Below are 18,143 nucleotides of genomic sequence, written 5' to 3' on the forward strand. Positions count from 1 at the left end.
CACCCCCCACACCCCACCCCCCCCAAGGTCGGCCTGTTAGCTTAGTTTGTAGCTTAGCTGCTTTTAACGATCCAAAAACACGATTTTGGACGGTTAAAACAGATTTTAAAGAGAAAAGAGAAAGGGAGGGGTCAGTGAAGAGCATCAGAGTTGAGCCGTGTCTTCAGAAGAAAGAGAGACAGGAAGAAACAATAAAGCCGATAAATGAAAATGAGGTTGATAATTTTCATTTATCATGCGATTAATTGTATTGTGTATTGCGACAGGCCTAGTAGCCAGCGAGCCAAATAAAGGTGTAAAGCATGGTGAAATGAGTCATTTAAACATGGACACTGAATGCTGCTCCGCTGATTCTGTCAAGCTGGCGTGCACTTCTTTATTCAGTCTCTGTGATTGAACAGAAGTAAATGTGGGTAGACGAATGTTTTGTTTTAACATAACTTTATCCAGTCTTTAAAAAAAGTTTGCCGCTTTACTCTGTCAGGAATATTTAGGTAAATTTATGCTATCAATAATAAAGTAAGAAAAATCTCAATGGATCCAGTGAGTGCCCTAAATCACAAGCTTCACAAAAAAAGTGTTTAAAGGGTGTAAGTTGGTATAGTGCATGTTTATCTTCAAAATAATTTATAGCTCAAAGATGCAGTTTGCTCTTTAGACCATTTTACGACAAATATTTAACTTCGGAGTCATTCTCTTCTTAACATTTCTCAATCTTGTACCTTTAACTGTTTCTCTCAGCTAGCATTTATTTATCATTTCTTTATAATCTGATGGAAGCTAAACACATTCATACACATGGGGATGCACCTCAAGTTTAATGCTTGGCCACTAAAAACATAAGAAAAACATCAAAGCAATAAAGTATAATCTTTAAAAAAAAATACAGTATCTGCATGAGACAAAGCACAGACCTAAATATGTGAATCTGTCTGGTTTCTTCATTTATCCAAAGTCAAATAAACACACCACTGAGCATAAATCCCACATGCACAGACACTGTTTACACTGGAGACAGACAGGCTTAATATGCTCAACACATGACACATGGACACAGCCAGCATTCAGACAAAAAACTCACGCTGAGCAGTCACCAAAAAACACAGGCTGCAGCTTGAATGTCACACGAGGGAAGAAGGGGAACAGGAGGAGAAAGTCAGGGTCTCTTTCTGCTTGGAATAACCTTAAATATTGCACATGTAAGCACCACTCACTGAACCTCTTCAGACATCTTGAACACACAAACTTTCTCTAATTTTTTTTCATCCAAAAATTTGTCACTCCACCCACCGCCTTTGTCCCCTGGCTGCCCCCTCCCACCCTCCTCCCTCAGTTAAACAGCATTGTGCTCCGGATGAAAGTGCTTCTGTGTTTGTGGAGAGCAGAGTGGTGCTTGATGTGGCCTTGGACAGGCCGAGTGCCAAGACCATAGGCTTCACAGGCCCACTACAGGAACACACACACGAGAAAATGTGCAGGATACAGCGAGTCGCAGACATAAAGCAGAACATCTCACCGTGCAGCTGGAAGTCCTCTCTTCCCCAGATCTGCTCTGACTCGCTCTCCAACATGACGGTAGACATCCACTAATGTTGTTATAGAGGCCTCACGTACCTAAAGACAGCAGACAACCAATTTAATAACTCCACACATCTGTTTATCAGATCCAGCATATCACGCAAATATGCCTGTGTGGTTGTCAGGATTGTTGCTAATTTATACTAAGAATTGCAAACACAAGAAATGGCCAACAGATGTGAACAAACATTTATCAAAATATAATAACTTTATAGTTCATCCTCAGGCAGCACGGTGGCGCAACTGGTAGAGCTGCTGCCTCTCAGCGACCAGGTCCCTGGTTCAAACCCCGGTCCAGGGTCCTATCTGGGTGGAGTTTGCATGTTCTCTCCGTGCATGCGTGGGTTTTCTCCGGGTACTCCGGTTTCCTCCCACAGTCCAAAAACATGCATGTTAGGCTGATTGGTAACTCTAAATTGCCCCTAGGTGTGAGTGAGAGAGTGAATGGTTGTTTGTCTCGTTTGTCTCTATGTGGCCCTGTGATGGACTTGCGACCTGTCCAGGGTGTACCCCGCCCCTCGCACAGTGATTTCTGGACATGGGCACCAGCGACCCCCGTGACCCAAAATGGAATAAACGGGTAAAGAAAATGGATGGATGGATGGATAGTTCATCCTCTCCTCTCCAATTGGAGATAATTAATTTACTCATATTGTGATTGGTTGGATGTTGCAGGGAAGCTCTGTAACTGAGGAAGTCGAGGACGCTGATTGGTCGAGAGAGTATGTGGGTAGCTAATGACTGGGTAGAAGGCGATCTCTGCATTTTGGTCCAACTCCACAGGAGGTTAAAACAACCTCCATATTCCCTGTTTGCTCCCTCTTACACACAAACACACATTCAGAGCTGTTGTGTGGGTTAACGACTGGGCATTGGTGCTCATTCATCAGCGATAAAGCTCATTGAGGGATGAGCCAATTTCTTCCATAATAATGGTAATAATCACAGAGCTGCTAACACACCGATTGCTGAAAGCTAAACTACAGGGTCCTTGTATGTCTAAAGTAGTAAGGTGGTTCTCTGAAGTGCAAATTAAATGCAATTCTCAGCAAAACACAGCTTGTTGATCATCACTTCGACCTTATATCTCTGCATCAATACACCTCACAGTTCCAATTTGTTTCAATTTTCAGCTTCGATGATACATTCCTTGGAGCTGAATGCAACTGGTGTCAAAGTACAACTTACAAACATTACAGATTCTGCATTTGAGATCATTTGAACTAGGCATTACGTCAAACTCTCTGAGTTTAGAGTCACAAAGGTATCACTATGTAGAAAACACTGCAAGCAACAGCGCCATAGAAAAGAAACGGCTTCTTCCTGCTCCCTTTTCAAACATTTTTGTTTTGTTTACAGAATATTTTGGTGGAAATTTTTACAGTTTTACCTATGTTTTTTGTTTTGTTAAAATTTTAACTGTACAAAATGAAATAAAGAACACAGGCAGCTATGATCAGTGATGTCTGAAAATTTCTAGGGTTAGAGTTCATGTGTAAAAACACCAAAAAATACAGTTCAAGCAAACTCACAATCAACAGCATTACCAAAGCCCCTGCATGTCTTACCTGCGGATTCTGGTCTCCAGTTAGAGTACAGAGGTGAGGGACTAATTTACTGAGACTGAGAGGCTGAGCTCCATACCTGAAAGAGCAACAATAGAACAAAAGAGAATGACTACACTTAACTACAAGTAAGAATACTGGTCAGTTATATAATCAATAGATGATTTTTTTTTTTTTTTTTGCACAAACCACTTCTAGAGATTTCACACATAAATGTACTCACAAGTGGATCAACTTCTAAAAGGATAATACATAAATTGGAAACAAGGGGCTTTTTAGTTGTAATTAAGGACAGGGGAAGCTCAAAGCTCAACATAACTTGTGAAAACATCTTCACAACAAGTAAGAAAAAAGTTACATTAATTAAAAAAATGTTTCCAGCACATTACTACTACTATTACTACAACAACTACAATAACTACTGCTACTACCAGTACTACTTATAATAATAATGGTTTATCACAAAATAAATTACCGTATGTTTTGCCCTATAAGTTGCGTTTGTTTGCATAATATGCATGCCCTGTGACTTACAGGCCGAAGCGACGTATTAATGGGTTTTTTCATCCAAGATTGTACCTTGTTTCTCTCCTTCAGGGGACATTGGTTATATTCATAACCTCCAGATTTTTTCTCATATGTACAAACCAATTTTTGGCTGAGATAACCGTTTTCATTCATTCTGACTGAAAATATTGAACACTACCATTTTCAGCTGCTAGATGGCACTCAAGTAGTATAGCATGCCATTGTATCATGTAATAGGTAAAATATATGGCTATTAATGACACAATCGGCTTGCCATAGTCTGCCACCGTCGTCCAGCTTGGAGCAACCGTCAAATCAGCTTCATTTTGTTGCGCTGCCCTGGCGAAATGCAGTTAATTTTACCATTAAAGTGCATTTATTAAGTAAAAGTTCAACTGAGACAAACCTTTGCTATACAGTCGAGTAAACAAATAATTGTTTTAGGTGCTTATCTTGTTAAATTTCGAAGAAACGCACAGCATTCTTCCTTCCTTTTTTCTTCCATGTCTGTGCACTCCCAGAGCACCGAGGCAGCGAATACTTTTGAAATACAGCTGATTTGACCATGAAAGTCTTTTTATTAAGCAAACGTTGGACTGAGACACACCTTTACTATAAAGTCGAGCAAACAAATAATTGTTTTTAGGTGTTTATCTTGTTAAATTTTGAAGAAACGCACAACGACTCGTCCCTCTGCGCAGTCCTACTTCCGCGTATTGGCTTTTGAAATGCAGCGGATTTGACTGTCAAAGTGCATTTATTAAGGAAAAGTTCAATTGAGACAGATCTTTACTATAATTTCGAGCAAACAAATAATTGTTTTTAAGTGTTAATCTTGTTAAATTCTTGTTAAAGTCCTCCCGTGCACACTCCCGCGCCACCATTTGGCAGCCAATCGATTTTTGGCACCCTGGCCCACATTTCCGGGTTGTCAGCGGTGACACATAATAGATGCGACGTATACGGCGAAGCGACGTATACGGCGAAGCGACGTATTTATGGATTTTTCCACTTTATTAGACATAGTTGGAGTGATGCGACTTATAGGGCGGAGCGACGTGTACGGTGGAAAATACAGTAACTCAAAACACAAACCACAAGCAAAGTTGGAATTTTCTTTTCTCTCTTTTTTAATCATCCATTTTGTTTTGCTCTCCTGGACTGGGATTTCTCAAAGTAAAAAAAAACAAATAAATAATAATAATAATAATTGAAAACCCAGGCCATTTCTGTGTCCTTAATTTTTCCACTTTACTCAGTTTTAATGGCTGCCTGAGCACGCAAACATCCACAGCATTACAATCAAGTTGCAGCTTAAGACTTCAGCAACTTTCCATTAGCAAAGAGACGCTAAAATTAGCACAATTCAAGGAACCAAGATTTGCCACATAACACCTTAACGTGTAAAATACTGCTATCAAACACGCAGCAGCAAACAGGAATCTGTGTAATAATAGGTCCACAGACATGTTGGAGAAATGACAAATTGAGTTTGCAAAACCCCGGGTACCGAAGGAAAAAAGTGTCACTGTGATTCTTATTTTGATATTTTCAAAAAATTGTTGGCGTATATGAAAACAAACAAGAACAATTATGGCTGAAAGCTGTAACGCCTCATGGCAGGAGTAAGGTGATTTGCTTCACTTGTTCTACTTCTTCAGAGTCGCACAAACGGTTAAGAGGATTAATGTTGGAGACGGAGAACAAGTGTTTCTTGAACAAAGTGGGTCATGAAAGGTTGAACAAACTGCACTGGTTGCTCTTGTGTTTATTTGCCAAGTGTAGGACAGGCCTGTGGTTGATCTAACAAATATAGAGTCTCGTCCTTTAAAGATAAGCAATTTACATTTTACCTTGTAAGGACAGTTAATTATAAGGAGAAATTACTCACGTGCTGAGCGTGGCGCTGAGACAGAGGCAAATTCCTTCTCGACTGCGGAAGTTTTTGTGCTTAAACCTAGGAATCAGCTTTTCCCAAACGTACTTGATGATTAAAAAAAAAAAGATAAAAAAAAAGATGAGGCAGCCAAGCATGTAAGAGAGGAAGGAGGCATCAGAACTAGCAGATGAAAGTCCACTCATCAGCAGCTCAGCAATTACACAGAACAGAGGCGTTAAAATCTGTGAAAATGTGCTGGTGTTGTGTGTGAAACCATAAAAACAGTTGAAATGTTTTGATTTCCAGAAGAGGGAGCCAAAACAAAGACTCAGGTGAAGTGACAGTTGTGTCTCTACGCCACATCACAAAACATACTTATGCAAGAAAGTAAGACTACTGTGCAGCATGTATGTAATGTTACTGCTCATTGCTAAAAAGGCTCTTTTGATGGTGAGCAAAAATTAATAAATGCATAAAATAACAAAATAAATTTTAACAATAGCCCTGTCAGACAATTTGCCTCTGTTGGAACGGTCATCTTGAAATGATTTGTAACACAATCTTACATTTTTTGTAGTAATGCTATAAGGAATGTATGAATCACTTGTGTTAAAAAAATGACTTCTTCTGATCAGAGTCCTGACATTTGTATGTACGTGTCTGAGCATCTCACCATGGGTGAAGCGGTCTGCTCCATGCAGCGAAGGATGAGCGCTTGGCTGCTCTCCCTGACCTGATCCTTGGCGTCACCCAGCCTGTCCACCAGAGCTGGCATGACTAAAGACAGAATAAAATAGGGCGGGGATGCAGAGGAGTCATGATGAGACAAATTCTGTTCAGTGTGCTAAACAGAATAAAATTAAGCCACAAATGACACTGAACTGCTGCGGGATTTAAATAGTCAAAGAGATTAAAACAAAGACTGCCCCCAAGTGGAATGCTTTTAAAAGACAATTGTATACAAAATACAAAACATTGGTAGATATAGAAAGAAACATAGAATATTAAACTTTGATAACTCCAGGCTCCACGATGAGTAAATAAATGAGTATTAGACCATGACTAAAATAACATGAAGGTCATGAAACGCTCATGTGCCAGTGAGCTCTCAGAGATGTATTCAAAAATATAAAACGAGAACCTTTAAATGTTGGGAGTATATCCAAAAAAGTTCAATCTGGTCCTCTGGAGGGAGTATAAATACTCCAAGGCCTTCAGCTGTGTGCTTTTAATAACCAACATGTTTTCTAAACAGAAAATGACAACAGCATTTAGCTTAAAAACTTGATGTAAACTGGAATAAATTACTCTGTAGCTAACATGCTATTTAAGTGAAGGATTTGATGATTTCATAGTTGTTGTTTTTTTTGTCTCAAATAAATTCTACAAAATGTGTCAAATCACAACAAACCAATTATACTACAATACTTGCTATCCAAAACCACTGCTTCTTCATTTTTGTATGTTTCTCTTCTCCCTGGCCTTTGACACCATCTGAAATGTTGACTTTTAGTCATTTTAATCGCTTTTTACCATCTGACTGTATTGGCCGATTTATCGGCCCCGATTTCCTTAATTTTGGGAAATCAGAAATCGACCAATAATTGCAGAAGAACCGATTTTACTGATTTTTTTAGTTTTAACAACAATTGTCTGAACTTACTTTATATTTCAGAGCACTACCTCATGGTCAGTTAAAACAAGTTTGTATTTCTAGGATATTGTTCAAGGGTATGTTTTTCAATAAAATAATATTGGCAAATTGAAGGGGCATTGTGACCTTATAACGCCTGACAGTGTTGCTTATAAAACTAAATCGCTATCGGCAGGTCAGACTTTTTAGAAATCGGTGGTCTGTGAGAAAACTGCAATCGATGCACCCCTAGACCGTATAATTGTTTTATTATGTGTATGTGTACAACTTTTATTATGTGACTTTTACTCATTTTAATCACTTTTATTATCTGACTATGATTGTTTTATTATGTGTACAGCCCTTTGGTCCTGTGAGTGTTAAAGTGCTCTATAAATAAAGCTGGTATGGTTTCTTCACACCAATTTAGGTCTCAGTCCCACTTGTATATTATTCGGAATCCCTATAATCTTGTGGTTTAAAAATAATTCTGGACAAATTAAGTATTTTAAACTATTTGAGCAATGCTAATGAAAACAAACAGTTGAACTGATTATGTGACTTATATGTGCTGCTGATTATCCATGCTGCTGATCTCATGCTGCTGATCATCTCATGCTGCTGTATTCATTCATACCCATCTGCTCATCACAGACTCATGTTTGGGCTGCTGTTGTTACACCATATTGTTTTACATTATTAATGTTTAGTATATATCTTAGATATTTTTCATACCGTCTGGCATTCGTTTAGCGTATATCTTGATCCTTATATATTATTTATTTTTATACTTTATACTTTGCTATTTTGGGGCGTAACTGGGACCCTGTGTACATAATTTCGTTCCACCTCATGCACCACATGTGGTGGAAACAACAATAAAATTGACTTGAACTTGAAAGTTGCAAAGCTGTAAAACCAAGTTACATATAAATACTGCAGATAAACTACAAACTTAAGTTAGAGTTTTAAAGTCTTATTCTTATTATAAATATATACAGCATAAATGGCAGGACACTGAAAGCCTCCTACCTAAACTCAGAATTCCAAAACACAAAGGACACATAAGTTTTACAGGTTTTAGTCTGACTCAGAAATTCTCTTGATGCTCACAGTGAGATAAAGCATGATTACACACACACACGTCCACATTCCACATCTGAAACATCAGCAGACGGAGTGAAAGAGTGATGTAATCTGCCCTTTAACAAAGTGCACATGCGTGTTGTGACCATAACAGCTGGTTACCTTGGAAACAAGGACAATCCCCTCAAACAGAGAGCATAACAGAGGGGCATTGTTGCATGAGTCATTTGCTGTAGTAAAAATGAAAACATACAGATTTAGGCCAGATATTCTTGCTGACAAATGCCAAATAAATCACATCGCTTCATTCCGTCAGTCATCGTGAAAAATAATTCAAACCAATGTGCAGCCTCACGTAGTCTCTAAGTTTCGCCTCCATTTCCACTTAACACAGAGGAGTTAGTTGGCAGGATGGACAACAACACAGCATTGGTGTGCACGCACTTAACTGCACACACTGTGCACTGTAATTTTGGCATTCATGTGCAATATGTCAGCCCTGTCGATCAATACATTCACTCAGTCGCAGTGATCTCATCTACCTCCTCCCTTGTGTGTTTGCGGGGGTGGGGGCAGGGAGATGGAGAGAGAGCACAGCCGAGAAAAGATGAAGTTGAATAGAGAGAGGGATATTTCACAGCAAGCGGTGGCTCAGAAAGCTGATTTACCTGTGAATCTGAGGTGCACGGTATATAGCGCACACAGCTCAGCTCAGGCACTCAGTCTTCTCAATAACTTTTTGAGTAGGAGGCTGGAGTCATTTCCCAACATCAACACAGATGTTCTGTGCGGTGAAGATATTGGTGAACGCAGACTGTTTAAACACCGATCACTGATGAAAATGTCTTACCAGCATCACAGACATGAAGAGTTATGAAGTCATAATCAGCAGCAGCTGTCAATCAAATTTGTAGAGCGAGATAACACATTTTCAAGAATCTAATATAATTATTTCACAACAACTGATCTTTATTCTTTATCTAGCAGCAGTCCCAGCTGAATGCATGCAGCTCAAAAACTCCCCTTTGTTTCTGTAACTACAGACAAGATGGTGAAATCTGATAAAACATCAAAAGCATCATATTGTGACCATTTGAATAAGATGGTTTTAACCCTTTAACTTTATGACTATTCATGCTCCTTGGGGGTGGGGGGATAAACCACCTTATTTAACTGCTTCAAAACACTAATTTTAAATATTTTTCAACCAAAAACTACTCAAGTCCTTTAGAGCTATCTCAGCCTGCAATAAAAATATATATTTTTTTATTCTTCATGTTAACTATTTAAGGGTCTTTTGTAAAAAAAATAAAAATAAAGTCTGAAGTTTTGATACAGATTAAACTGGAGTCTCTGAGAAGCTGTGTCCTTCCCGTTAAAGTGACCATCATACACTGGCTCGTCAATCGACACCAAAGGGAAAAATAAATAAATAAAAATCGTCAGCAGCGCCAGACACTTGAGTAGGCGGCAAAATTGCCGCCAGCCGCCTTTTATTGTGAAGGTACGGCAGTGTCCTTGACAATGTGTGTGTGAGTGTGGTGGATTGCACACAGTGTGATGAGTTCAGTAATTCCAGAATGACTGCAGGGTTCAGCATGTTTGCTGGTGACAAGATTCAGTATGGCTTTCAAAAACAGCTGGCGACAACTAAAGTAGGCACACACAGGGGTTGCCAATAACACACACCCAGAGCATGAAATGTGATGCATGGATTCAGTCTCTAAGGTCATTAACACCAGGTGTGGTTTGGGGGTGTAACAGGGTGACCTACCACAGGGTCTAAGTGTTGAGAAGTGAAAAGGATGGAGAACAAAAAAGGGGGTGGTCCCACTTTTTTCCCAGAGGACACACAAAAGGGGAAGTGAGAAACTAAATAGAGACCAACAAACAAAATATGAAGAGTCGAGGTAGCTATTTAGGACCATCTCACTTATTGTATTCTTAAGGGCAAAAAAAGAGGGTATACAATGTGTTTTTGTGAACGTGCTTCAGTATTTTTGTTCATCACTGTGAAAAGCAGGACATTTTTACATTCAACCAACTCTTTTTGCCAAGATAACATAAAAATATGTCTGAACTTGACAAACATGAAGAAATCAGTGTATTCACTCTCACAAGAAGAGAGTCAACAACAAGTTTGTGCTGGGTTTGGTCGTCTTTGTAACATAGATACTAACAAGAAAGTTGTTTTAGTTCTACAAAATACAAAAAGTAAGTAAAAAATACCTTTATGATCTTTGCATACAAGCCAAGTAAATATAAAAAAAAGAAAACGCTGAATAGGTTTTCATTCCAAACAGAGCGTAACAGACAGGAAGTCTCACCTGTGCCAAGGTATCCTTTGAACCGCTCTCCCATGCGATCCACAAAAGCTCCACAGATGTCTATCCCTAACAATGCCACCTACAAGTGAAAGAAAGACAAAGGTTATTGCAGGTCAGATCCAAGCATGAACTGTTCTTCGTTTTACACATCAATCATTGTGGAAGCTCTGATATAAAAACAAACAAGCTGTGATTTAAATCTGACTATCACATCAGCCGGTTTTTAAATAATCTACACATCTTAAAAAGCTGCTTCAAATACTGAGTTTTACTGACTCGGAGAGTGAAGAATATGTATAACTCTGCTCAACACAAATCCTGCCTTGACTTTTTACTTTAACACATGTGAGTTTCCAAAAATATATAAGAAGATAAGAGAGATAAGATAGAACTTTATTGATCCCGCAGGAATATGATGAATATGAACCAACAATGAAGTGTGTGTGAGACAGTCGAAAAATGTGCGACTAAACAAGAGTATGAACAAAAAAAGGTTTATACATAAATAAAACAAAGCAAGTCTTAAAAAGCTTGTCCAATAAAATATTTCCACTATTTTTCTTTTTACAAAGTTGTTACGTTGAGACAGAAGCTGTTTGCTTATCTCATACAAGTTTGTTTAGTACAAACCGGATTCCAAAAAAGTTGGGACACTAAACAAATTGTGAATAAAAACTGAATGCAATGATGTGGAGGTGCCAGCATCTAATATTTTATTCAGAATAGAACACAAATCACAGATCAAAAGTTTAAACTGAGAGAATGTATCATTTTAAGGGAAAAATCTGTTGTTTCCAAATTTCATGGCGTCAACAAATCCCAAAAAAGTTGGGACAAGTCCATTTTTACCACTGTGTGGCATCCCCCCTGCTTCTTACAACACTCAACAGACGTCTGGGGACAGAGGAGACCAGTTTCTCAAGTTTAGAAATAGGAATGCACTCCCATTCATGTCTACTACAGGCCTCTAAGGTCGTTTTCACACCTGATAGTCTGGTAGACTCGGTTCGGGACCAATATTCATGAGCTTTTGTTTACATTTGAGCTGGTGAGTTTGCATTCACACTGCACTGTGCAGTCGAGTCAACCTGTTGAACCAACCTATTCCCCCGCTCGCCTGTGGGGGTGCTGCAACAAGAACTACTGAAAGAAACGACACAAAAACCTCTGAAGACAGGTCTTCTTCTTCTTTTGTAAATAAAAATAAAAACAAAGTGGCATCAAGTTTTAGCAGTTTTAAGAGTTATATTTTGTCATTTTTCAAAAATGGACTTAACATGAGCAGAAGATGAGACAGAAGAGCCTGGAGAATATTGTTTTTCACACAAGGCAGCTGACGGCTCTATATAAGGTCAGAGAAATGCGTGTTTGTTTAACCTGCAGTGCGGGGCTCGGTCTGTTTACATTCACACTGCACTCGAACCGCGCTGGAGTTCGCTTCTACCGGACCGAGACCTAGGTTTTAGCCCGGGCCAGAGTTCGCCTTTTTGTTTCGTGACAGAGTTCGATGGTGCGTTCACACCTCCCTAAACGAACCAGACTTTCTAGGAAAACGAGCTAGAGTTCGATTAAAGCGGACTAAACAGGGCTAGTGTGAATGCACCCTAACTGTTCAATCGTCTTGGGCCTTCTTTGTCGCACCTTCCTCTTTGTGATGTGCCAAATGTTCTGTATAGGTGAAAGATCTGGAATGCAGGCTGGCCATTTCAGTACCCGGATCCTTCTCCTACGTAGCCATGATGTTGTGATTGCTGCAGAATGTGGTCTGGCATTATCGTGTTGAAAAATGCAGGGTCTTCCCTGAAAGAGATGACGTCTAGATGGGAGCATATGTTGTTCTAGAACCTGAACATAGTTCTCTGCATTAATAGTGCCTTTCCAGACATGCAAGCTGCCCATGCCACAAGCGCTCATGCAACCCCATACCATCAGTGATGTAGGCTTCTGAACGGAGCATTGATAACAACTTGAGCTATCCGTGTCCTCTCTGGTCCGGATGACATGGCGTCCCAGTGTTCCATAAAGAACTTCAAATCGTGACTCATCTGACCACAGAACAGTCTTCCATTTTGCCACACTCCATTTTAAATGACCCCTGGCCCAGTGCAAATGTCTGAGCTTGTGGAGCTTGCTTAGAAATGGCTTCCTCTTTGCACTGTAGAGTTTCAGCTGGCAACGGCGGATGGCACGGTGGATTGTGTTCACTGTCAATGCTTTCTGGAAGTATTCCTGAGCCCATTCTGTTATTTCCTTGACAGTGGCATTTCTGTTTGAGTTGCAGTGACGTTTAAGGGCCCGGAGATCACGAGCATCCAGTAGAGTTTTACGGCCTTGACCCTTACGCACAGCGATTGTTCCAGATTCTCTGAATCTTTTGATGATGTTATGCACGGTTGATGATGATGATGATAACTTAAAAGTCTGTTATTTTACGCTGGGTAACACCATTCTGGTATTGCTGCACTATCTTTCTGTGCAACAATGGTGGAATTGGTGATCCTCTTACCATCTTGACTTCTGAGAGACACTGATACTCTGAGAAGCTCTTTTTATACCCAGTCATGTTGTCAATTGACGTAATTAGTGTTAATTGGTCTTCCAGCTGTTCGTTATATGCTCAATTTCCTTTATCCAGCCACTTATTGTTGTCCCAACTTTTTTGGGATTTGTTGACACTGTGACATTTTGAATCAGCATATTTTTCCTTTAAAATGTTACATTTACTTAGATTAAACTTTTGATCTGTCATCTATGTTATATTACGAATACAATATTGACATTTGCCATCTCCACATCATTGCATTCAGTTTTCATTCACAATTTGTTTAGTGTCCCAACTTTTTTGGAATCCGGTTTGTACTTTTAAAGTGGATGGAAGGTCAAACTTACTTGCTCTAGAAAATTTTGGTCAAAATTTAAAACAACCTGCATGCCAGAATAATTTCTGGAACAACTCTAGGAGGTAAACGTTGAAGTGACATTTTGAGATATACGCATGGTTGCTAAAGGCATATTAGGCAAGTCTTGCAAAGCGCACAAGCCTCAAAACAACAAAAATAGCTCAGAGGCCTAAAAGTTGTTGAGTAGACAGGTATTGGTGCCTAAAGTAAAGATTTTTCCACTGTGCTTCTGATTACAATCCCATTCCCACACAGCACTGCTGTCTGTGCTCAAAGGAATGCTTTTATTGGCAGCACTTTGTAAAAAAAAAAAAAAAAAAAAAATTCCAACAGAAAATCCATGTTCAGATTTATTTTCTGCCAGACGCTATCCTGCGATGAGATGGGAGTTTGGACGGCGAATTTTCCCTATTTTAGTCAAAAGCGCAAAGCCAGGAGACTACAATAAGAACCAGGGGGAGAGACGGAGGTGATGAGAAAAAGGCAGGGATACAGGCCAAACAAAAATCATTTGCAGAAGAAACAGGAGTCAAAACGAGGACTCCCTCACAACAAAGCCAGTATTTCACTGGGCTGCAACTGTTATGGACTAAAATTGTAAGAAACTTGAAAGAAAATTGGCAAATTTATAGTTGAAGTCTCAGAGTTCTGAGTGTTTGCAACCAGGTGACCAGCAAGCCATGCGGTCACATTTTTCTCAGCCAATCACAGCCTCATTTGTATACATGGCTCACGTAGCTGTGCATTGTTTCGTTGCCACCACCACCCACATCATACTTGCTCCAACCCATTTTGTACCTACTTAGACAACTGCACACACGTTTATGAATTAGTCTCCTAGAGTAAACTTCTACAATAAAAACGGGCAGATTTGCACCAGTTCTCAAATAGTTTTTATCATCTGCATTTTTTATAGACCTGAACAATTAAGGCTGTAGCCTCAGATGTTTTGGTTTCAAAATACAGCTCTAGCGATCTAAAAGTTATGGAAACTAATTTGAAACGAGTGTGAGGCCCTTGCAACAACTTTACAACTACTTTGTGAGAACAATTGTTGCACAATGTTTATTTTGAACGCGTTTAAAATTCAAGTCACAGCACTGCAAGCCTCTGAAACGCATGAGGAAATTGAGAGCCCCGCAAAGTTGACTCCCTTGCAAATGAGGTTTGTCAACAGTTGCAGCCCTGCAAGTTACTGGTTTAACCAAATGCACCAAGAAATGAAGGAAAACAGCCGGAGAAATAGAAAAATAAAAAACTGCAATGGATGGAAACATCCCCTAGGCCTTTTCCTCTCCCTCCTCCACCCAGCACCCCAACAAACACCCACAACCATCTGGTATAATCTTCACTTGGCGAAACAGAAGAGATGACTGAGCAGGAGAACGAAGAGGACTGCTGTTTTTATTAGCATCAGTGGTAAGAAAACGAATGGAAGTGTGATATGTTTTTCATACCCTGAGTGCTTACATAAAAATATGATTGAGTGGGACATGAGAGAAGGAGGGAAACATCAGACAAGAATGAGAACTGTTATCCCCCACAAAATTAAAAACACTGAATGTTATAAAATAATGCTTTCACTACCTCCCTAATATATGTCGAAACAAATCACTTCGTTGTGGATTGTAAGATTTAAACTCTTACAACTGCTCAGACAAGTTGGAAAAAGTAGCCTACATGAATGGTTCATTGTGAAAGCTCAGGTTATTGCTTCGTGTCCTGGCTTACCCGGCTTAGTCGCATACCGTGTACAAAGTAAAATGAAATGACTCTGAATTTCTGAAGAAGCTTGAACTGAGTTTTAGACAAGTAAAAAAAAAAAGGATGACCAAAACTTTCATGACACCATACACAAACTGGTTAAAAATAGAGACAGAAATTGGCCATAGAAGGCATCTTTTTAAAGAATGATGGAGAAAATCATGTTCAAGGGATTTATGGCCCCAACACAATAAGCACATGCAGCATCATTCCTAAATACCAAGACATAGATGATAAACAAATAAAAATGCCCAAATACAGACTGAAGTCATGGTTTGAACCAACTAAGCAGAGACAAACAGCCATTAATGGGTGATGAAACAGTTCATGCAGCTGCTTCCCATAAAACTGCGTTGAATTTCCTATGAAGCACCTGCAGGAAGAGTTTTGACAACAGCAAGCTAATACTAAAATAATTCATTGTTTAAGAGGAAATTCTTACTATAATCATGCTCAAGTGGTTTTAAAAAGCCTGTGAAGTGTATAGCATTGATTTGATTTGTAATTTATTTAAGATTAGGTGCCACAAATCAAGCAGCTCAAAGCATGAACTCAACATGAGTCAAATCAGATGATATTGTTTAAATTAAATCCAAAAAATTTAAGTCAGGTCATCTGGACGGATTTTACTTGGTTAAAACGTTTCGGCTTTTATCTGAAAGACTTCATCAGTCTGAGGCCATGTGACAAACTCAGTCCTATAAAAAGCACATTCTCAAAGTGGATAAAACCAGTTTACTGGGGACATCCAGAACTAGCTGTTCACATGTAAAAAGAGGACCATCAGTCTAACAATTGATCGTCAGAACCTAACAATCGATCGTTACTGCCCCGATGGCCACTTGCTATTCACAGAACTAGCCTGAGGAAAACCTGGCCAAAGTGGTTCAAAATGCCCTGATGCGTGGCATGCTCAATCATCCAGGTAAATAATCCAAATAAGTTACTGGTAAATCAGGTCATCTGGATGGATTATTTTTGGTTACCGTTTTTGGATTTATTTACCTGGATGATTGAGCATGCATCAGGACATTGTTTAGATCAAACAGAGAAAAATAAATATCAAATCTTGTTTTTTTAATCCTAAAATAGATATTTCTGCTCATTTAAATATGCAAATGAGCCTGCAGTTAAAAGAAAATGCTTGCAGACCCTATCTGTTGCTGAGTGATAGCAAACAGACCTGTAAGTTAAAATAGAAAAAATAAAGAAGAACCCTAACTAAATGCTTCCGGAGGAATAAATTATATGGTATTAAATGGCTGGTCATCCCCTTTACAATTATAACAATACACGTAATAACAACAAAGTCACGTAATACATTATTACAATACAATACAAATTAGGGATGCCCAACATTATCAGCATGGTATCGGTCAATATTAGCGTTAAAGTTCAATATCGGACATCGGCCATTCCATCAAAACAATTCACCGATCTAAAAGACGCTGTTTTTCTATGACAACCAAGTAACAGGGATGCCTGCAGCAGCAGCACAACGTGATGACGTCACATGCGCCTACCTGATCTGATCACAGCGGAGAGGAAAATTCAACATGTCGGTGGTGTGGAAGGTTTTTTTTTTGTTGGTGAGGATTTTTGGATTCCGTTGAGCCTCGCTACATCGTCCCCAGTCAGAGATATTTTTCTGACGTAACCTTACCCGAGTTACAAGCCGTAATTTCCGACGTCATTGAGAAGCTAACAGCTGATGGCACTTGGGTGAGTTTTACCACAGACATTTGGACATCCAGTGTTAGCCCCGTTAGCATGATTAGTCTTACAGCACAATGGATAGACAAAACTTTGAAATAAAAAAGTCTGTCCTTCATGCACAAGAGTGCAGAGGATCCCACACTGCAGCTAGGAACCTGGAACAAGCCTCCACACGTGAGACAGCATCACAGGTGACTAATACTAATAAATAATATTTAAAACTTTTTATTTAATACAAGTTAAAGTGCTATGTATATCATGGCTGTTACTGAATATATGTCACCAGCTGTTACACAATTTTTGTAGCAAATAAGCTTAAATAAGAGGGCTATGTTTTGACAAAGGAAAGTATATTAAAAATATCGGCCATCGGCCAAATAAGTTTTAACATATCGGCATATTGGATATCGGCCAAAAATACAATATTGTGCATCCCTAATACAAATACATGAAAACTTTGGCCTTGTCTTCAGTCAAACCAAAATTAAATCATTTTAAATAAGACAGATGAGTTAGCATCCACAAAGAGTGGTGATACCATCCATAAATGTTAGAGCTGTAAAAATAAATGTTTGACATTTTCTCTTAAACGCAACGCTGTTCCACATATCAATGTGTCTGAGCAGGATAGTCTGGTAACAGAATCGGTCTCTGGATCAGTGCAGGAAATGTGAAGTCATCTCAGCTTGCAGCAAACAATATTCTTGTTCCTTGTTTGCACATTTTCTAATGGCCAGTGTATCCTCACTATTGACGGAGGAGAAATAAGTTGAACTGGTAAAAGAGTGTCAATGAAACTAAATATTACAGTCCTTTTACCTGAAGAACTGAACAGTTATTATGTTTAATTAGTAGTGTTTTTATTTATTATTTGCCCGTCTGTGACTTCAGAGCTCATTTATTCTCTCTTATGTCAACTTTTTCCTTGTTTGTCAGCTCACTGCGCCAGCTCAGCCTTGAAACTCCTCTAGCTTTTGGTTTATTTGACAGTAAGTCAATTAGCAGCAGGAAAAACATGTAGTATGAAGATCACAGGGTCAATATTCACTTCACACCACTGCCGCTGATTTGAGCGTACGTTACTGCACGTCACATCCACATAAACATCTATCTATCTAATATATATATATATATATATATATATATATATATATATATATATATATA

At 39.0% G+C, this 18,143-nt stretch overlaps 1 protein-coding gene across 2 annotated transcripts in view; it reads right to left on the reverse strand.

The window, feature by feature from the left end:
* The window catches only part of clasp2 (cytoplasmic linker associated protein 2), a 64,087-nt gene that overhangs the window by 43,350 nt on the left and 2,594 nt on the right, over positions 1-18,143 (reverse strand). For both annotated transcript variants that reach the window (XM_037693706.1, XM_037693705.1), the window contains exons 2-6: positions 10,597-10,675; positions 6,224-6,327; positions 5,563-5,654; positions 3,147-3,222; positions 1,517-1,614 (exon numbers count right to left, since the gene is read on the reverse strand). In XM_037693706.1, the coding sequence (XP_037549634.1) occupies positions 1,517-1,614; positions 3,147-3,222; positions 5,563-5,654; positions 6,224-6,327; positions 10,597-10,675 (449 nt within the window). The remainder of the gene's footprint in view (positions 1-1,516; positions 1,615-3,146; positions 3,223-5,562; positions 5,655-6,223; positions 6,328-10,596; positions 10,676-18,143) is intronic.

Source organism: Nematolebias whitei, chromosome 19 (assembly GCF_014905685.2).
Source record: "Nematolebias whitei isolate Nwh7 chromosome 19, NemWhi1, whole genome shotgun sequence".
NCBI classification, from domain to species: Eukaryota; Metazoa; Chordata; class Actinopteri; order Cyprinodontiformes; family Rivulidae; genus Nematolebias; species Nematolebias whitei.